General features: G+C 34.5%; 1 protein-coding gene across 25 annotated transcripts in view; it reads right to left on the bottom strand.

Annotated features, from left to right (window-relative positions):
• Positions 1–23,312, bottom strand: part of UCHL5 (ubiquitin C-terminal hydrolase L5) — a 45,615-nt gene that overhangs the window by 7,498 nt on the left and 14,805 nt on the right. For 8 of the 25 annotated variants that reach the window (XR_010151433.1, XR_010151434.1, XM_024350677.3 and 5 more), the window contains exons 4-9: positions 7,684–7,809; positions 7,540–7,601; positions 7,331–7,461; positions 6,237–6,300; positions 1,991–2,093; positions 1,074–1,184 (exon numbers count right to left, since the gene is read on the bottom strand). Coding sequence is in view for 18 of the 25 variants with exons in the window: in XM_024350677.3 (XP_024206445.1) it covers positions 1,074–1,184; positions 1,991–2,093; positions 6,237–6,300; positions 7,331–7,461; positions 7,540–7,601; positions 7,684–7,809 (597 nt within the window). In the remaining 7 variants the exon portion in view is untranslated. Of the gene's footprint in view, positions 1–1,073; positions 1,188–1,990; positions 2,094–6,025; positions 6,107–6,236; positions 6,301–7,330; positions 7,462–7,539; positions 7,602–7,683; positions 7,810–23,312 lie in introns of all 25 variants that reach the window. The other 17 variants (XR_010151423.1, XR_002940274.3, XM_009439924.5 and 14 more) reach the window with 3 other exon arrangements.

The following is a 23,312-nucleotide window of genomic DNA, read 5'->3' as shown; positions in this document are numbered from 1 at the left end:
AATTAAAGCTAACATGTTTGTTTTATAGCAGTATGACAATCATTTTATCTTTTTTTAAACAAAGCATTCCCAAACAATAAAGCAGGACACCTTATGGAAGTTATGGAAACTTTGTGTTGTATTTTGGGCAGATATTAAAAGTTAGTTAATTACATAATAAACACATAAGTATATATAAAGATGGGTAATTTACTTTTTTTAATATCATGTGAAATGGAAAATAATTGGGAAAGCTATTATTTTTTCCTTCCCTATCTCCATGAACTTGTCCCTCCCTTTTTCCCACCTGGAATACTCTAGAGCCTGCCTGCCTGCCCCTACCACTTTCACCTGAAGAAATCCTACTAGTTTAAGGCCCATTCATTTCACTTAACAATCATCTGTTGTCTGTTAAGTATGATGCAAAGTATCTGTTGTCTGTTAAGTATGATGCAAAACACTTTACTGACACTGTGGGGAGCAACAAAAAGGACAGTTCTTGCCTTACACTGAGGTTCAAATGAAAAATAATCCTTTACTACCATAACACATGACAAATGACATATACATTCCACATCCAAGCACTTTGGGAGGCCGAGACGGGCAGATCACTTGAGGTCAGGAGTTCAAGATCAGCATGGCCAACATGGCAAAACCCTGTCTCTACTAAAAACACAAAAAATTAGCCTAGCCAGGCATGGTGGTGCACACCTGTAATCCCAGCTACTTGGGAGGCTGAGGCGGGAGAATTGCTTGAACCTGGAAGGTGGAGGTTGCAGTGAGCCAAGATTGCACCACTGCACTCCAGCCTTGGCGACAGAGCAAGACTCTGTCCAAAAAAAAAAAAAAAGGAATAATAACTACAGTGAACTGAAACACCAAATAGGTTAAAATTCTATTCCTAATAATATTTTACAAAAATAAAAATGAAAGACATCTCACTACTTATCTTCGTAGGGTATCAGACAATCAACAAATTATTTGAAATCTGGTAAATGATAGGAGGGAAAGCCATCAGATATTCAATGTACCTTCATCTTGAAATATACTGCTCTATATTAAAACATTAAAGGAACACATTTTTAAAAACATACCTTGTATCTTTTTAATTTCTGTACTTCTTCTTCAATAAGCATCTGATTTTTGGCAACTTCTGACTGAATAGCACTTAACATACTATTACCTTGATCTGTATCCATGGGTTCCTCCTTGGGGGAAGGAAAAGAAATAGCACACCCTAATAATTGAGGCTTACATTCAGAATATTTTAAAATGATAAACACAGTATGATTATTTTCAAATTTTTACTCTTCATATTGATAGCAGCATGCCCACCTAACAGCAGCATTAAAGGATAAAAGCCCCAAAATAGTACCTTCCATATTTCTATGTTCTAATAATATGAATTTTCATCTAAAAACAACCTACACTGTAATATACTCTATTGCCATATTCTCCTAATACACTATAAAATAAATTTTCTTAAATATACTCTTAAGAAAATGTGCTCAAAGGATTGTAAAATAAACTTTGTCTACTAAATCTCTTCTCCAATGACATTTACTATAGAAAGGTAATCAGACTAGTAAAGACTACATGTGACTCTAAATATACCCAGTTAACTCTTTGAGAATTAACTTGCTTAATTATATAATGAAGTCACAGAAAATAGTTAAAATAGTTCATTCCTAACACTTATTTAGCATTTACCATTTGTTAGTCATTAAGTGATTTACACATAATACCTCATTTACTCCTCATGACAAGCTTCTAAGGTAAATACTATTTATTATCCTTATGCTATATGAAGAAACTGAGGCACAAGGAAATATACTCAGATTCCTATATCCACTAAGTGCAAAGCCAGGAACCGAATCTAGGCAGCCTGAATCCAGTGTGTATTCGCTTAGCCACCATTCAGACCACTTGATTATATATATATTTAAAGTAAATACTTTTCCTGAGAGAATAACCAAGCTAGAACTTTGTACTTAGAAACATGGCCACGAACCTCTGCAAGTTGTCTTTGTAACTCTGCTATCTTCTGCTCATATATCATTTTTCTGTCAGACACAATGGCCATTAAATTAAATCGAATTTCACCTTCACTGTACCTAGAAGAAAATTATTTAAGTTTATAATGTAATAAAGAATTGTACAACTATTACCGTTAAGATAATCCATCGTGATTCCCCTCTTGATTTTCTAGTATAAACAAAAGTCTATCAATTGGGTAGCAATAAAAATGGACACTTTTAAAAAGCTTTCAGGTCAGGCACATAGGTGCCTCCCAGCTACTTGGGAGGCTCAGGAGCGGAGAGGATCCTTTGAGTTTAGAAGCTGGAGGCTGCAGTGAGCTATGATAGTGCACTATACTCCAGTCTGGGCAACAGAACAAGACCCTGTCTCTTAAAAAAAAAACAAAAAAAAGCTTTCATATAGGAAAGACAACTGTAGAAAAACAAAATTGGCTAAATTCCATCAATCACAAATGTTTTTTAAATATTCTAAAATAATGTTATAAAACATTTGAAATAAAAAACATTTTCATCAATTTCCCTACCTTTATAAGAAATATGGCAACACATTAACTTAAGAGCTCAGAAAAAAACAAATGGAGACTCCATATTTCTTAAATTATTTAGACTGGCATCTTGATGGGTATTAACTATGCTCCGTATTATATAATTTTTTCCAAGTCATGATGAACTTTCTATTTTTAATTTATATATTTTAAATTTTATCTTATATGTAAATAAATATAACATATTTTATTAATATAATATATAATTATATCGTATAGTAAAATTTCTGAATGTTTGATTTTCACTACTCTGATATCAATGAAGCATCTCATAACAAGCTGGTTCATGGTAGCAACTGACATTAAAAGCATTATTCATAACACTATGTAAATGGCATTAAGATGAAAATATATAGAAAATATAAGCCCATTTTGCATTAGTTTATCTCTAAAAGTTTCTCATACACAGTTCTATTCACTGAAAAGAAATGGCCCCAACATAACTATAGTAATTTGAACTATGTAAAAATGTCTTTAAAACACTGATTGTGGGACTTCCATGTCCCTATTCCTGCCAGTAAGTAAAATTAAAAACCCTGGACACAATATGTTTTTTAAAAAGAGCAAGCAAGAACATTCTGAAAGGTAGAAAAAAAGCAGACAAGCTGGGGAACTCAGGAACCAAGAATGATACAATAGTGAATTTCCTGAGGTTTTTTTCTGCCTCATATATCCCAGAATTGGAGCTGAAGAAACCAGCAACCCAGAAATACCAACAGGCACAGACAAAAAAAAGCCCCAACAAAAGTCTGCTCTCTCTAGCCAAACAGAAAAGGTGCAGCCTCAGAAGACAGAAAACTTTTAGACAATAATCATTCCACTATAGCCAAACATGATTGAAAAATCTGTGACCTTACCCCTACTCAAAACCAGTAAAAGCAGAATAGAGAGCTGGACTTCCAGTCTTGTCTTCCAACCTTTAACAAGGTTCCTAGGTTGGTATTTTAAAAGGCTGGGTAGGGAATGGGGACTTTCATCCCTGCCATGTGGTAATGACAACACCCATTTGTGGTATCAAAGGACACAGAATGGGAAGCCAAAATTGTCACTGCCATCCAGTGGCAAAGTAGCCTCTTCCACTTCAGTATGAGTGGAAAGCAATAGCAAGGCACTCCTACCCCTCTCAGCCAGAGTGGTATCAACAGAAACCCTGCTGGGGGCTAGAACTCCCATCTCTGCCCAGCAATAACAAGAAGCCTTATTCCATTTCAGTTGTCACTGAAGGCCTAGTAGGGAAGCTGGACTTCTACTCCCACCTGGCGTAATGAGGTGGCACCCACAATTTACATTTACCCTGTCAGAGCCATGTCCATAAAAACCAGCTCACACAGAAATTTTAAATAAGATCCAAAGTCTTACTTTTATAGATATAGAGAAGATTATACTAAAATTTATATGGGAAGGCAGAGGAACTATAGTAGTTAAAACAATTTTGAAGAGAAGAATACAATGAAAGGCATCGGTCTACCTGATTTCAAGACTTAGAGTTACAGTAATCAACACAATGTAGTACTGGCAGAGGAACAGATAAATGGAACAATGGACAGACTAGTGAGCCCAGAAATAGACCCACACCAATATGCTCCACTTTTGCAAAGGTGCAGGAGGAATTCAGTGGAGGAAGGATAGCCTTTTGAACCACTGGTGCCTGAGTAATTGAATATGCATAGGCAAAAAAAAAAAAAAAAAAAAAAATGACCCGTGATCTAAATGTCATACCATATACAAAAATTAACTCAAAATACATCATAGACTTACATGTAAAACATTAAACTATAAACTTTTAAGAAAATAACACAGGAAAAAATTTTTGGTATCTACACCGAGACAAAGAATTCTTAGACTTGAAAACAAAAACACAATTCATAGTGTCAAATATTGATAAACTGTACTTCATCAGGATTAAGACCTTTTGCTCTGTGAAAGACCATTTTGGGAGTACAAGTGGATGGGCTACAGACTGGGAGAGAATATTTGCAGGCAACGTGTTTGATGAAGGATTAGTATCTAAAATACGTAAAGAACTTCAGACTCAAGAGTCAAAAAACAATCCAATCAGAAAATGAGCTAAAGGCACGAAAAGATTTTCAACATCATTTGTCATCAGGGAAATGCAGATTAAAACCACAATGAAGTATCACTATACATCTATTAGAATGGTTAAACTAAAAATGGTGGTAACACCAAATGCTAAAAAGGATGCAGAGGAACTAGACCGTTCATATATTGCTGGTAGAAATATAAAATGGTACAGTCACTCTGGAAAAGAGTTTGGTAGTTTCTTAAAAAAAAAAAAAAAATCCATTTACCATGCAACCCAGCAATGCAACACATAGGCATTTATCCCAGAGAAATGAAAACTTGCAGTCACAAAAAATCTGCACAAAAACGTTTATTGTAGCTTTATTCTCAGTAGCCAAAAAATAGAAAACAATCCAGATGTCCTTCAGTGGATGAAGAGGCAAAAAGCTGGTATATCCATACCACAGAATACCATCTATGAATAAAAAAATGAACTACTGATACACTTAAAAACTTGGAAGAATCTCCAAGAAATAAACTGAGTGAAAAAGCTAATGCGAAAAGGTTACATATTGTAAAATTCATATATAACATTCTTTAAATGACAAAAATTATAGAATTAGGGATTAAGGAGTAAAGGAAAGGGAAAGGCAGCAGGGAGAGAAGTGGTTGTGCCTAAAAAGAACAATATAAGGGATTTTGTGGAGAGCAAATTTTGCTGTATCTTGACTACATCAATGCCAGTATCCTGGCTGCGATATTACACTATAGTTTTGCAAGATGTTGCCACTGAAAGATAAAAAATACACAAGATGTCTCTGTATTATTTCTTACAACTGAATATATATATAATTATCTGAAATTGAATATACAATTACCCCAAAATAAAGAGCTTAATATTAAAAATAAACCCTCAAAAATAAAACTCTACAAAATAACTGTCAATTATCCAACAGTACAAAATACCTAGCTGGGTGCAGTGGCTCATGCCTGTAATCCCTGCACTTCGGGAGGCCAAGGCGGGCAGATCACTTGAGGTCAGGAGTTTGAGACAAGCCTGGAGAACATGGTGAAACCCCACCTCTACTGAAAATATAAAAATTAGCCGGGTGTGGTGGCATGTGCCCATAATCCCAGCTACTTGGGAAGCTGAGACACGAGAATCGCTTGAACTCGGGAGGCAGAGGTTGCAGTGAGCCGAGATTGCGCCACTGCACTCCAGCCTGGGCGACCCAGTGAGACTCTGTCTCAAAAAATAAAAAAAAGAAAATAAAAAATTATCTAACTTAATGGAAATCCGCATGTTTAACTTCTCTAAAGACAAGGTGACATACTACTACATGAAATTTAGAGATTTTCTGAAATAGACTTCTTAAATGCATTAACCCAATCAAAAGTAGATGTTTGGCTGGGCACAGTGGCTCACGCCTGTAATCCTACCACTTTGGGAGGTCGAGGCAGGCGGATGGCTTGAGCTCAGGAGTCTGAGACCAGCCTGGGCAACATGGTGAAAACCCGTCTCTACGAAAAATTAAAAAGAAAAAAAAAAAGTAGATGTTCAATGCACACTGCTAAAATAACAATAAAATACAAGTTTAAAAAATACTTAAAAAACAGAATATTATGCCAATGAGATTAGCTGAGCATTTACTTTTGTATCCTTTTTTCTATGACAGGCCTTACTGCACTGATCCAATCATCTTGATTGCATGCACCTAGAAAGAAATTTTAAAACAGTTAACACAAATAAAAATAAGAACAATCAACTTTAACATGCAAAAGTTTGGCCCAAAATATTTTTTTACAAATATTTTAATAAATTTAGAGCAGTAAAACTCTTTTTAGTATAATTATGTTGTTTCAATTCCATAAATAAATTTTTATAACACACATAGAAAAATAAATATTTTTAAATATAGAGGCAGCATGTAAATCTGCATTAGATAAACTATTGGTTCTACGCATGGGGCATGGCAAAAAGTACAAACAAAATGCACCCATGTTAATTTTTTTAAAATCTAAAAGTATAAAGTTTTATGAATAGCCTATAACATTAGATTCAACTAAAACAAGTTGTGTTGGACTTCAAACCTATTATTAAAAAAAGAAAAAGAAAATTTAATGAAGTCAAAATAAGGAGTTAAAATTATTTTGTGAACCTATTATTTCAGTAATCTTTCAGAGCCACAGATTGTACCTTCAACTTTGATAAGTGTTTATCATTTTTTGCTCAGCATTAGAGACGGGGTAGGATCAGAACAATCTATGTTTTTGCAGAAAGGATAACACATTAACACACTATTTAAATAGAGAAATTTTAAGAAAAATATTTTCTTGATTGCAAAACAATAAATTATCCAATTCCAAATGAAAATACTTTAATACGGATGTTAAGAAATGCTTGCTATCCCTTACGAATGGGTTAAAAATGACAAGAGTAACTATTTACATTCACTAAGGGTAGTTTTTAAATGTTAAATGGAAAATAAAATATAAATTATGTAACCTATAGGTTAAAAAATTATTTTACTTGGGAAAAACTCAAAGGCATCAACTGAACTATGGTAGTCAAGATGTCCTTCCTATATCTTAATATAACACACTGAAGAGCTTAAGGCCTTCATTATATTATGTTACCTCATAGTCACTTTTACCTTGAAAATTTAAGCAGCACTGAATGAGGGTAAATACCCAACAGATTTTCCCCTGTCAAAAGTGAAATATCAGGAACAGGAACTGCATTACCTAAATCAATCGGTCCTTCTCTTAATCCATCTAATTCATACAGTCTCCCATTAACAGGAACATAACTGACAAAGTGAAAAGCATCTTCTTCTTTTGCTGATGTCTTCGTATCAAATTCAAACATTTGCTGTCTACGGTAAATAAAAAAATAGTGAAACTCAAAGAAGCAAAGAAAGAAACAGTATTTATTTAACATAAAGTCTCTTTACCTGGCGAAACTGTTGTGTACTTGTCGAATCACATCTGAATTGCTCAGTGCCAAGCCTTTCATCTAAAATAATTTTTTAAAGTAGCCTATTAATACACAAACTTTCACAAATATGACATTTTAGGAATAAGAAGATTGTACTCACAGCTGCATCAAAACTTTGTGAAAATTCTTTAAACTCTGATAATGTCTCGCCTAAATGGACATCCTGGTGGGTACAGTTCAGTAACACACTCACTATGGCTTGAGTAGCACAAGCATTATTAATTACCTATAAAATATAAAAGTGAAGATATCAATGTGTTTAAAAAAATAAAAAATGGTTTTTAACTGGTCACAATGGCCCCAAAACATGAACAGTTTTCAAATTATATTTTATGAAGTCTCAGCATAAACAGAATAAATATGTTTAATTTCTATCCTAATCTATTTTCAGAAATTTGCTGCAATTCTGGAGTTGAAAATTCTAGGAAACCAAATGAACTCAATGAACTCATAATATTACCAAAAACCAATCCAGTTAGGGTAACAAGACCAATCATCTTGATGGAAAACATAGCTGATTAAGCCAACAGAGCTTGTCCCCCTCTCCTATTCATTTCCTCCTAGACTCATTTCTACCTATTCAAATTCAATTAGTATTTTATAACCGAGCATAAGCTTCAATTCACCTGTGTGATTTTAGAGAAATTCTGAACCCAACTCACATTAGTTTCTACCCTCATTTAAATTCCCAAACAGGGTATACAATGTCCACATATTTTTTTTCACTCAATCATGTACAGTCTTTACATTGCTATCATCTAGCTATAATCATTTAACAAATTATCTGGACCTTACATTCTAGCCAAAGGAAAAAACATTTAGATAGCATTTACTATGTGCCAGTTACTTTTCTAGGCACTCTACATGTATTATTTCTTTTAATCCTCTCGACAACTTATGCAGAAGGATTACTATTATCATCTTCATTTTAAATTTGTAGAAGCTGAGGCACAAAGACGTAAGTGCCCAAGGGCACACAGCTGACCTTGTTCTAGAATTTGTGTACATAGCCATCATGCTAGGCTATCTCTGTACATACACGTGGTCTCTCCAACAAGATTATAAACCACTTTATGAACAGCAGTTTCTTCCACACTGCCTAAGCACCTATGGTATTGAGATCATGAAGCTGGAAAGAACCTTAGATGATCAGTGTGAACACCAGCAAGGTTAATCACACAGCTGAATAATTTTTTAAATTACAGCTTAGTCCTACTACAGTATTATGTTACTATATTGTAATTAGTCTTTCCAATAATGCTAATTAGCTTATGATTTTACATTTTAGTAAATTATCTATTTTTATCCTGCCTGATTTCAGAAGAAAAAAATTCAATTATTTTCCTTCTTTAATTCTTATAGTTCTCTATTTCTCATGTTGGTAGAGGTTTTTAAGATCTTATGAATATCTACCAGTTCCTGAACTGTTGACTGAAGTATATTTGAGAAATTCCTTAATAAGACTGCACTCTCCATTACAGAATAGTCTCGTACTCCTAATTCTCAATAACTATAACATCACCATGCTTCTACAATTCTTCTCTTTAAGCATTTTGTATTCAAAACTGTCTTAAAATTGATGAATTAGGAAAAAGCAGTGTTAGATCCAGAATCCAATTAACATTGCTGCTGATTTATACGAATATGTATTTTGATCCGAATCACAGTTCTTTAGTAAATTTGGATGAAAACTTTAATGATTAAAGAGGACTTTATAAATGTGGTTGACTAAAACACTGTAACACTTAGTACTCCCTTATCTTAGGTCTAAATTACCTAAGGTGAAATTATCTGAGGATAGCACAGTGGGAGGAGTAAAGTTAGGAGAAGTTAAAATTTATACTTATTAACGCATTCTTTCAAAATCAAGACACCTTAAAGATTTAATATATACCCAATGCTAAACTAGGCAGTGAGGCTACGGCAGAAAAGATTATCAAACATTTCTATAATCTAAGGACTTCAAATTTGTAATCCATTATTTTAGGATTTTAAGAAGTAGAAAAAATTCTTGTGGTTACTTTCTTTTTTGATGTCAATAATAATTTACACTGTCCATGATATATTAGAACTCATTTTGTATGTGTCTGTGAGAAGAAAAGTTACAATGTACATGGGTATGAGAATATTGTCTTCAAGTTTTAAAATGAGTTTAGTGCCACCAAGTGGTTATGCTATACATAGTACAAAATTAACAAAAAACAAAAGAAAATTTAAAGGTGTACAGCCATTCATTCATTCATTCAAATAATACTTACTGAGCACCTACTACGTGCCAGACATTGTAATAAAGGCTGAACAGTGAATAAGAAAGATGTGGTCCTTGTCCTCCTAAATCTCACATAAAAATAATCTTATATATAGTCAAAGTTCTATTTGAAAGAACTGTAACTCACGTCACAAAAAATCTATTGCAGTATGAATTATTTAGGTAGTTCTCAACTTTAAAAATCTTTAGCTTACCTAAGTGTTCTACTTTAACTCTGGCTTTTAAGATAATTTAAAATAAAGCAGTAGAGTTCAATAATAGAAATGAGGCTAGAGCAGAGGGTCTCAAGTAGGACTGACCCAGAACCTTAAGAGTTTGGTTTGAATTCCTATGCCAGGGTATACAGTCTTTAGTTTATCAGGGCACTTCTACTCTCTATTTCTTACACACAATCCAATTCACACATTCATGATGACAACCTGATACTGAAGGCATTTGATTTTGTAATCCCCAGACTAGAGAATTTCTTTTCAAAGCTTATACAAAAGAAGAGTAGATGTCCAGAGGAATAATATAAAAATAGCTTAAAGTACTGCCTATATAAATTATAGTCAATCAAAAAACAAGCAATGGGGAAAGGATTCCCTATTTAATAAATGGTATTGGGAAAACTGGCTAGCCATATGCAGAAAACTGAAGCTGGACCCCTTCCTTACACCATATACAAAAATTAACTCAAGATGGATTAAAAATTTAAGCATAAGACCTAAAACTATAAAAACCCTAGAAGAAAACCTAGGCAATACCATTCAGGACATAGGCATGGGCAAAGACGTCATGACTAAAACACCAAAAGCAATTGCAACAAAAACCAAAATTGACAAATGGGATCCAGTTAAACTGAAGAGCTTCTGCACAGCAAAAGAAACTATCATCAGAGTGAACAGGCAACCTACAGAATGGAAGAAAATGTTTGCAATCTATCCATCTGACAAAGGGCTAATACACAGAATATACAAGGAACTTAAACAAATGCAGAAGAAAAAAATAAACAACCCCATCAGAAAGTGGGCAAAGGATATGAACAGACACTTTTCAAAAGAAGACATTTATGTGGCCAACAAACATATGAAAGAAAGCTCATCATCACTGGTCATTAGTGAAATGCAAATCAAAACCAAAACAAGATACCATCTCACGCCAGTTAGAATGGCGATCATTAAAAAGTCAGGAAACAACAGATACTGGAGAGGATGTGGAGAAACAGGAAAGCTTTTACATTGTTGGTGGGAGTGTAAATTTGTTCAACCATTGTGGAAGACAGTGTGGCAATTCCTCAAGGATCTAGAACCAGAAATACCATTTGACCCAGCAATCCCATTACTGGGTATATACCCAAAGGATTTTAAATCATTCTACTATAAAGAAACATGCACATGTATGTTTATTGCAGTATTGTTCACAATAGCAAAGACTTGGAACCAACCCAAATGCTCATCAATGATAGACTGGGAAAAGGAAATGTGGCACATATACACCATGGAATACTATGTGGCCATAAAAAAGGATGAGTTCATGTCCTTTGCAAGGACATGGATGAAACTGGAAACCACCATTCTCAGCAAACTAACACAGGAACAGAAAACCAAACACCACATGTTCTCACTCGTAAGTGGGAGTTCAACAATGAGAACGCATGGGCACAGGGAGGGGAACATCACACACTGGGGCTTGTCGGGGGGTTGGGGGCAAGGGGAGGGATAGCATTAGGAGAAATACCTAATGGAGACGATAGGTCGATCAGTGCAGTAAACGACCATGGCACGTGTATACCTATGTAACAAACCTGCACATTCTGCACATGTATCTTAAAGTATACAAAATATATATATATTAAGTTAAAAAATTATTGTCAATCTTCATTGAGTCACAGCTATAGCAATATAAATACATACAATTTTAAATTTTTTAATAGTCAAGGAAAAAGGTTGAGAATGTAACAGTAGCTTTCCCAAGAGAAAGTGATACTGAAAAAAAGTATAAATGTCCTGCTCGTGAAGACTCTATAAAGAAAGATACACAGAAAAAAGGGATGAACACCAGAAAAATAAAATAGTAAAGGAAAAAATCATTTTATACTGGAGTATCAGAGAAAGTTTTTTCACAAATGTGAAATTTTAATAGGGGTTTGAAAGCTTGGTAGGAACTAGAGAATAGAGAAGGAAATTCACTTTAAAAAGTGAGAACAGTGTGAACAAAAGAACAAATTAAGATGTTTGATGTGCTTGTTGTTCAAGAGACAATGAGCATATTGGTCATTTGTACTAGTGTGGTTATAGTCATAGTGGGGTTATTCTTCACCTTGTTAAGTCACTGGCCTTGAGTAATTAGGAGTTTACCCAAAGAGTAAGACATTTTGAATATAGAAATAAAATAATCAAAACAGTGGTTCAGAAAGATTCAGTTTAAGTCAATTTACAGGAAGGACTGAAGGTGGCTAAAAGGAGAAATAAGATCAGCCAGGTTCCTACCCTAATAAAAGTATGAAATAATAAAGAGTGGTAGGTTAATATAATACATAAAACCACTATCACACAAACATGCAAGTGAGAAATCTAGGAATTAGAAATATAACTAAAAATAAAATAAGATTTAAAAGAGTAAAAGAATATTAATAACAACCATATGAAATGATTTTGAAAATTTAAGCTGAAATGAAGAAATCTTTTAAAAAAATTCATCTTACCAGAACCAACTCAAGAAAAAATAAAGAGCCACAATAGTCCCTTAACTATTGAAATGAAGCAGTATTTTAAAATATTCTCGCAAAGAAAATACCAGGCCTACATGGATATACAGGTCAATTCTACAAAAATTTGAAGAAGTATATCACCTTAATTTTACACAAATTGTTCAAGGCACTAAAAATAAGAGAAAATTCCAACTCATTTCATGAAGCCAGGATAACCTTAATACTAAAACAAGTCAAAGCCATTACAGAAGAAGAAAAATTAAGACACATTTCATTCAAAAATTTAAATGCAAAAACCTGAACAAAATACTACTATATTTAACCCAATAGTGCATAAAAAGAGAATACACCCTGACCAAGTGGGCTTATCCCAGGTTTGGAAGAATGATTTAATATTAGAAAAATCCAAACATAATTAACTGCATTAACCTAGTAAAAGGAAGAAAATACAGAAGATCATCTCAATAGAGGCAGAAAAAGGATTTGAAAAAATTTAATATACTTTCATAATAAACACACTAATTAATAACAGAACATTAAAAATAAAAAAGCTGGAGTAAACATCATCCTAAATGGAGAAATGGTAAAAGGCATTCTCTTTTAAGTTGCAAGTGGTTTTATTGGAGGGTCTTAGCCAGGAACTAAGACAAGAAAAATAAATTAGAGTCAAAAGGATTATAAAGGAGGAAATAAAACTATCATTATTTATACCTGATATGGTCATTTTGATAAAAACACACCCACTCAAGAAAAAAAAAAACAAATTATTAGTGATAATAGAAAAGTTTAGCAGGATGGCTAAATATAATATTAATAGATGAAAGTGAACTGCCTGTCTTTATGCCAAAGGCAACAACCTAAAAAATAAAACTACCCAAAGAAAACTACTCCAAGTCATATAATAATCAAACTCTCAAAGGTTAAAGACAAAGAGAGGATCCTAAAGGCAGTAAGGGAAAACAAGCAAACAATATCTAAAGGTGCTTCAATTCATCTAGCAACGGGGTTCTCAACAGACACCATACAGGCCAGGAGGGAGTGGGATGAAATTTTCAAATTCTAAAAGAAGAAAAAAAAAAACACCATCCAAGAATACTCTCTCCAGCAAAGCTATCCTTCAAATATGAATGAGAAGTAAAGTCTTTCCCATACAAAAGCTGAGAGAAGTGGCCACAACGAGACTTGTTTTATGAGAAATGCTAAGGGCACTTCTTCAATCTGAACAGAAAAAAACACTAATGCGCAAAACCAAAACATTTTAAGGTCTAAAATCCACTGGTAAAAGTAAATACACAAAGAAACCCAGAATAATATTGTCACTATGGTATGCAGTTTGCTCATAACTCTGGTATAAAGCCCAAAAGACAAATCTACCCCAAACAGTAATACCAATAGCAACCTGTTGAAACAAACAATATAAGAAATACGTATATTGACAAAACACAAAGTCAAAATATAAGGGGTAAAAAGTTAAAGTGTAGAGTTTTTTTCTTTGCTTCTATTCTTTTCTTTATAATCTAAGTTGTTATCTCTTTATAATAACATGTCATATGTATATGTTTTGTAAGCTTCATGGTAACCGCAATGCAAAAACCTGTAATAGATTCACTAAAAATAAAAAACAACAAATTAAAACATACAACCTGAGAAAATTTCTTAACAAAGGAAGACTATAAGAATGGAAGAGACCAATTACAAAACAACCAGAAAACAAGCAACAAAATGGCAGTAATAAGTCCTCACTTATCAATAATAACACTGAATGTAAATGGGCTCAATTCTTCAATTAAAAGGCATAGAGTCTCTGAGTTCATAAAGATATAAAACCCCATAATATGGTGCGTACAAATAACCCACCGCACCTATAAAGATATATAGACCAAAAGGGAAAGGGTGGAAGAAGATATTCTGTGCAACTGGAAACCAAAAAAAAAAAAAGAACAGGAGTACTATCCTTATATCAGATAAAATAGACTACAAAGCAAAGACTATAAAAACAGACAGAGAAGGTCACTACATAATGATAAAGGGGTCAATCTAGCAAGAGAATATAACAATTATAAATATGTATACGCCTAACACCTGAGTTCCCAAGTGTATAAATATAAAGCAAGTGTTTATAGATCTAAAGCAAATACTACTATCTACTCTCTCTGACAGATCATGCAAACAGAAAACCAACAAAGAAACATCAGAGGTTAACTACAGACTAAACCAAATAAACCTAACTGACATTTACAGAACATTTCACCCAACTGCTGCAAAATACACATTATTTTCACTATTTTCATCAGCATATGGATATCCAGCATACACCGAGGATAGACCATGTTAGTCCACAAAACAAGTTCTCAATAAATCACTGAATAATATGATTTATAGTAAAATATCAAGTTTCTTTTCAGACCACGATGGAATAAAACTAGAAATCAATAATAGAAACCTTGGAAACTACACAAACACATAGAGATTAAACAACATGCTACTAAATGATGAATAGGCCAATAAAGAAAATAAGAAAAAAATTTAAAATGCATTGAAACAAATAAAAATGGAAATACAGCATACCAAAATCTATGAGATATGGCAAAAGCATACTAAGAGGGAAATTCATAGCGAAAATATCAAAAAAGTAGAAAGACTCCAAATAAACCACCTAATTATATACCCCAAGGAACTAGAAAAGCAGGAACAAACCAAACCCAAAATTATTAGAAGGAAAGAAATAATAAAGATCAGAGCAGAAATCAATGAAATTGAGACTTAAAAAAACAATATTAAGATCAAGGAAATGAAAAATCTTCAGGAAAGGTAAACAAAATTGACAAACCTTTACCCAGGCTAAGAAAAAAGAAAGACGATCCAAATAAATAAAATCAGAAACAAAAAAGGACACATAACATCTGAAATCACAGTAATACAAAGAATCATTAGAAACTATTATGAACAGCTATATACAAAAAAATTGGAAAACCTAGAAATGGACAAATTCCTAGATACATACAACCTACCAAGACTGAACCAGGAAGGAATAAAAAAATCTAAACAATCTAATAACAAGTAATGAGATCAGAGCCATAATTAAAAGTAAAGCAAAGCCCAGGATGTGACAACTTCATTACTAAATTCTACTCAACATTTAAAGAAGAATGAATGCTAATTTTACTCAAACTCTTCAAAAAAATTGAAGAAGAAGGAATGCTTTCCAACCCATTCTACAAAATCAGCATTATTCTGATACCAAAACCAGGCAAGGACACAACAAAAAAACTACAGACCAGTATCACTGATGATAATAGATGCAAAAATCTTCAACCAAATAGTAACAAACCAAATTCAAAAGTAACAAACCAAATTAAATAAAACCACATTAAAAAGATTATTTACCTAATGGGTGCAGCACACCAACATGGCACATGTATACATATGTAACAAACCAAACCTGCACGTTGTGCACATGTACCCTAGGACTTAAAGTATTAAAAAAAAAAAAAAAAAGGTCATTTACCTTGATTAAGTAAGAGTCATCCAGGGATGCAAGATGGTTCAATATGTGCTAATCAATAAATGTGATACCAAGAAAAAAACTACCTAATTATTTCAACAGATGCTGAAAAAGCATTCGATAAAATTTAACATGCCTTTATGACAAAAACCCTCAATACACTGGATATGGAAGGTACATACCTCAACACAATAACAGCCATATAAAACAGACTCACAGCTAATATCATACTGAATTTAAAAAAAGTTAAAGTCTTAGGCCGGGCACCGTGGCTCACGCCTGTAATCGCAGCACTTTGGGAGGCCGAGGCGGGCAGATTATGAGGTCAGGAGATCAAGACCATCCTGGCTAACACGGTGAAACCCTGTCTCCACTAAAAATACAAAAAATTAGCTGGGCATGGTGGCGGATGCCTGTAGTCCCAGCTACTCGGGAGGCTGAGGCAGGAGAATGGCGTGAACCGGGGAGGCGGAGCTTGCAGTGAGCCAAGATCGCGCCACTGCACTCCAGCCTGGGCGACAGAGTGAGACTTCATCTCAAAAAAAAAAAAAAAAAAACACAGTCTTTCCTCTAAGATCAGGAACAAGACAAGGATGATCATTTTTACCATTTTATTCAACGTAATATTGCAAGTCCTGCCTAGAGCAACCAGGCAAGAGAAGGAAATAAAGGGCATCCAAACTGGAAAGGAAGAAATAAAATTAGCACTGTTCATAGCTGACATAATCTTAGAAAAACCTAAAGACCACCAAAAAACTCTTGGAACTGATAAACGAGTTCAGTAAAGTTGCAGGATATAACCAAGCACAGTAGCTCACACCTGTAATCTCAGCACTTTGGGAGGCTGAGGCAGGAGGAATGCTTGAGCCCAGGAGTTTAAGACCAGCTGGGCAACATAATGAGACCCTGTCTCTACAGAAAATTCTAAAAATTAGCCACCTGTGCTAGTGCAAACTTGTAGTCTTAGCTACTCGGGAGGCTGAGGCAGGAGGATTGCTTGAGCCCAGGAGCACAAGGTTATAGTGAGCTATGATTGTGCTACTTCACTCCAGACAGAGCAAGACCCTGTCTCAAAAACAAAAAAGTTGAAGAATATAAAATCAGCATACAAAAATCGGCTGCTATTATATATGCCAACAGTGAATCTGAAAAAGAAATTAAGAAAAAAATCCTATTTAAAAGAGCTACAAAGAATATAAAGTAGGCCAGGTGCAGTGGCTCAAGCCTGTAATCCCAGTACTTTGGGAGCCCAAGGCGGGCAGATCACTTGAGGCCAACCTGGCCTCAAGTTTGAGACCAACCTGGCCAACATGGCAAAATCCTATCTCTACTAAAAATACAAAAATTAGCCTGGCATGGTGGCACATGCCTGTAATCCCAGCTACTCGGGAGGCTGAGGCACAAGAATAGCTTGAACCTGGGAGGCAAGGCGGAGATGAGCCAAGATCGTGCCACTACATTCCAGCCTGGGTGACCTAGTGAGACTATGTCTCAAAAAATAATAATAATAATAATCTAAAATACCTAAGAATCAATTTAACCAAAGAAGTGCAAGATCTATACAAGGACAAGTATAAAGCACTGATGAAGAGTTCACCAAAAACTGGATATTCCATGCTCATGAACTGGAAGAATTAATATTGTTAAAATGACAATTCTACTGAAAGCAATGGACAGATTCAATGCACTCCCTATCAAAATACCAACGGCATTCTTCATAGAAACAGAAAAAGCAATCCCAAAATTTATACGGAACACAAAAGACCCGAGATGGCCAAAGCAATCCTGAGCAAAAAGAACAAAACTGGAAGAATCACATTATCTGACTTCAAAATAGACTACAAAGCTATAATAACCAAATCAACAGGATTCTAGCATAAATACAGACACATAGACCAATGGAACAGAATAGAGAATCCAGATATAACTCCATGCATTTACAGATAAATCATTTTCAACAAAGGTGCCAAGAATATACAATAGAGAAAGGGTAGTTCCTCCAATAAATGGTTCTGGGAAAACTGGATAACCATTGCAGAAAAAAGAAACTAGATCCCAGTGTCCCACCGTACACAAAAATCAAATCAAAATGGATTAAAGACTTAAATATAAGACTTGAAATTATGAAGCTACTATAAGAAAACATTGGGGAAAATCTCCAGAACACTGGTCGGGGCAAAAATTTTTTAGTAAGACCTCAAAAAGCACAGACAACAAAAGCAAAAATAAATGAATAGGATTACATCAAACTAAGAAGCTTCTGCATAACAAAGGAACCAATCAACAAAGTAAAGCGACAACCCACAGAATGGGAGAAAATATTTGCAAACTACCCATCTTATAAAGGATTAACAACCAGGATATATAAGAAGCTCAAGCAACTCAACAGGAGAAGATTAAAAAAATCAGATTTAAAAATGGACAGAAGATCTGAATAGACATTTCTCAAAAGACATACAAATGGCCAACAGGTATATAAAAAAATACTCAACATCATTAATCATCAGAGCAATGCAAATCAAAACCGCAATGTTATCATCTCACCCAAGTTAAAATGGCTTTTAACAAAAAGGGAATGACAGATAAGTGGTGAGGATGTGGAGAAAGGGGAACCCTCATAAACACTATTGGTAGAAATGTAAATTAGTATAGCTACTATGGAAAACTGTATGGAGGTTATGCAAAACTAAAAAATGAACTATTGTATAATCCAGCAATCCACTACTGGGTATACAGATCCGAAAGAAGGGAAATAAATATATCAAAGAGATATCTGCACTCCTTGTTTTTATTATGGCACTATTAATAATAGCCAAAATATATAATCAACTTAAGTGTCCATCAATGGATGAATGGATAAAGAAAATGTAGTATATACATACAATGTGAGATTATTCAGCCATAAAAAAGAATGAAATCCTGTTATTTGGAGCAATATGGAAATGGAGGTCATTATGTTAAATGAAATAAGCCAAGCACAGAAAGACAAATATCTCATGTTCTCACTCACATGTGAAAGCTAAAACAGCAAATCTTCAGGATAGAAAGTAGACTGATGGTTGCCAGAGGCTGGGAAGGGTGGGGTGGTGAAGAGGATGAAGGGAGTTTGATTAATGGGTACAAATACACAGTTTAACAGAAGAAAGAAGACCTAGTGTTTGACAAATCAGTAGGGTGCCTATTGTTTACAATAATCTATCATATATTTCAAAATAGCTATAAGAGGATAATTTGAATGTTTCTAGCATAAAGACAAATATTTAAGGTGACTGATATCCCAATTATACTAATTTGATCTTTATAAATTATGTGAAGGTATTAAATTATCACATGTATCCCCAAAATATGTACATCTACTATGTATCAATAAATTTTTTTTTTAAAAAAGCATAATTAACCCCATTGAAAAATAACATAAACAAGAATTTCACAGAGGAAATACATATGGCCACTAAGCACATGAAGGGCATTTCAACATGATTAGTGATCAGGGAGACATAAGCCAAGACAAAAATGAAGTAGCATTTTGGAACCAATTAGCTGACAAAAATTTAAAAGCCTAGCAATGCCACGTGTTATAATATGTGGCTTTGTAACAACTCCTACACATTGTTAGTGGAAATGCAAATTTGAACAGCTACTTCAGAAAACGTTTGGATATTTCCTTCAAAAGTTGCACATTTACATATTAGATGAAATACTCATTCTACTTCTAGGTATACACCAGGAGAAACTTGCACATGTACAAAAAATGTTTACAGCAACACAATTCACAGTAACTCAAATTGAAAACCCAAAGAACAAACTACAGAAGATTAAGTAAACTGTAGCATGTTAGTGCAGCTGGTATCATATAGCATGCAAAATAAATGAACTATCATAATAAACTTATGGATGAATCTTAACAATATAATATTAAGTGAAAAAAGTAGGCCAGGCTTAATGGTTCACATCTGTAATCCCAGCACTTTGTGAGGGCAAAGATGGGAGAATAATTTGAGTCTAGGAGTTAGAGACCAGCCTGAGTAACATAATGAGATTCTGTCTCTACCAAAAATATAAAAAATTAGCAGGGCATGGTGGTGTGCATCTGTAGTCCCAGCTACTCAGGAGGCTGAGGCAGGAGGTTGAGGCTACAATGAGCTGTGATCATGCCATTGCACTCCAGCCTGGGTGACAGAGCGAGATCCTGTCTCCAAAAAAAGAAAAAACAAAACACTCCCAAAATGTATATAGAGCACGATACTTTTTATCAAGTTAAAATTTTATTTACAAACACCTTTTTCAGGATTACAAAAAATACATAAATAGAAAATGATAAACAGAATTCAACTTAAGGGTTACACTGGATGGAGAGAGGGAAGACGAGAAGTACATTGAACGATGGGTGGGACAGAAGGAAGTAACATAGATAAAGTTTATTTCAGCGGTAGGTTCTTAGGCACTTACTTTGTTTCTTAAAATAATCAAATAAATAAAAGGAGACCATGAGTAAACCAATCATATATATGTGTTATCAACCAAGGATTCTTATAATCCCATTCTGGGTACCTTAAGAGCAACTTTTTAGGAAAAAAGAAAAACAGCCATCATCATAATGTCTTCCTCCTCCGTCCTCACATCTAATCTATTACACATTAAAGGTGGTAATACTTTATCTCTAAATTCTATTCACATCTGTCTTTACTTCCAGTTTTTTGTTTACTATCACATGGACTTCTGCAAAAGCCTCCTAACTTACATCTACTCTTGTCCTACACTACTTCTCAAATGCATTCCCAACACTGGAGCCAAAATGGCCTCTTCTAAATGAAAATCTGTTCATGACACTCTTCTTAGAACACTTCAGTAACTTTCTATTACTCTAAAGATAAAGACAAAAGTCTCAATCACAGCCTAAAATACCCTGTAAGATCTGACCTCTGTCTGCATCTGTAGGCTAGAGTGCATAAATTTTATCTAGGCTCATGACCACCTGGAATGAAGACAACTTTCTTAGTGTCCTCTACTGCTAACTCAAATGACTGAGTTTTGGCCAGAGACAAGCATGCATGTGACACAGGCAAATTCTATAAAAGGGAAAGGAGTGTGTTTTCCCCTTCCTCCTGTCTGAATACGGAATTGAGAAAGAATGGATGAAGCCCCAGAAATCATCTTGGACCATGAAATAACCTTTGGAATAGAAAACATACACAAAGGAGCAAAACAAAAGAGCCTGGAGCCTTGACAGCTCTTGAGTATTAAAAAAAAAAAAAAAATTGTTTTTTTTATGCCTATGCCTAACTGTACCTAATATCCTGGCTAACATATTTCCTGTTCTGCTTCATATCTCAGGACATTTCCCCTTTGCTCTGCACAGTTCAGCTACATTGGTCTTCTTCCTGTACCTTTTACTAGTCTTACTCACTTTTGCTATAAAGCTGTAATTAATCTGGAATGATCCTGAACCTCTCTCCCCTAGTTAATACCTACTTAACCTTTAGATTTCAGCTGAACTGTCACTTACTCAGAGAGGCTTTCTCTCTGACAAGGTGAAGTCCCACTTTTATGACTATAGTAAAGAAATTAACCTTGCCCAAAGAGAGGTCTGGGCTTTGCCCTTGGTTCCTGGGAGATGAGTTCTAAGTCCTTGAATGCCTAAGAGTATCTTTGTTTACCTGAGAGCTTTGGGCCACACTGATAGTCTAATAATGTGACTTAGGGTGGGGGTATTGGGTCAAGATTATCAGCTCAACCTCCTGTGGGGCTGGAGACTAAGGTCAGCCACATGGGTGGCCAACCAGGTCTATGTGACCAAGGCCCACTAAAAACTTTGGACACCAAGAATCGGATGGGGTTCCTTGGATAGCAATACTCTGCATATTGTCACACAGCATTGCCAGAATAGTGAGCACTGTCTGTGACACTACTGGGAGAAGACAACTGGAAGCTCTGCACATGGAACTTTCCTGAACTCTACCCCATGTGGCTCTTCCCTTGGCTAATTTTAATGTATATTCCTCTGTTGTAATAAGCCATAATCATGAGTATAGCAGCTTTCAGTAACGTCTATGAGTCTTCTAACCAATTATAGAACCTGAGGATGATCTGGGGATCCCCCCACCACAAACCTGCAATGCTGTCAGAGGTGAAGGTGGTCTTGGTCGAACTCTACAGTTGGTGTTCAAAGTGAGGGTAGTTTTGTGGACAGTTCCTAAATTTCATAATATAGTCCTCATTTCACTCCATTCAGCACTTATCATCATTGTAATTTAACATTTAATTGATTAATATCAATTGCTTCCACGAAACTCTAAGCATATTTGAGGGCAGGAATCATGGCACTTTTTCATTCTCCAAGCACCACAGTATCTGGCACATTGTAGGTATTCAGTCATTCTTTCCTGAAAGACTGAACACATGGAGTCACACAAATCCAGTACCACTGCAGCATGATTTTAAGCAAGTAAATCACACCTCAGCTGTCTCATCAGTGAAATAACAAGACTACAATATTTTGCGGAGGGAGAACAGTTATCAAAATTTCATTTCTGGATCCTTACATACAAATTGCAATTACTAGGATACATTTCTTTCCTCAATATTTTATTAACCAATGATACACAGACACACACACACACGCAACCCCCTTGAATTAGAGTATATGATCAGCACAAAATAGCCAGTGTTACCTCTCTATATTGAGGTAATCCCATTATAAATGCCATTTAGTTAATCTGTATAACCTTATCAAATAAATATGATTTCATTAAATTTTTTCAAATTTCTGAAAATACTCCAGACATCCTGGATTGGAAATTATTACTGTAAGCCCTTGAAACCTAAAATCAACTATTACATATTGATGTAATATATATTATAACTCTCCTAGCATAGGCTTATAGTAGGCATATACTAAAAAGACTGACAGATATTAATGGGGAATTATTGACCTGTCAGTTTAATATGAACTGTTAGCAAAATAAAGTACCAAAACAATGATATGGGGAATCACTAATCTGACACTTTCATAAACACAACTGGAATAATACAAATGTAACACAGAACTAAAAAATATCAAGGGACTCCAGAAATTATAAATTCATACTCTACTATCATTTTTTTCTTTCTTTATAGAGTACTTTCTTATACCTTAAAAATAGCTAGGTCTCTATAAATCAGACATCATTAGTATCTTAGTGTTAGTAAATTCTAGCACTGTTTAATAGTAATATTCTTAGAGATGAACAGTTCGGTCTGCATTTATTGGATACCTACCACGTA

This window comes from Pan troglodytes, chromosome 1 (assembly GCF_028858775.2).
Source record: "Pan troglodytes isolate AG18354 chromosome 1, NHGRI_mPanTro3-v2.0_pri, whole genome shotgun sequence".
Lineage (NCBI taxonomy): Eukaryota > Metazoa > Chordata > Mammalia > Primates > Hominidae > Pan > Pan troglodytes.
The sequence above is the reverse complement of the archived record's forward strand: the minus strand, read 5'-3'. Positions and strand labels throughout refer to the sequence as shown.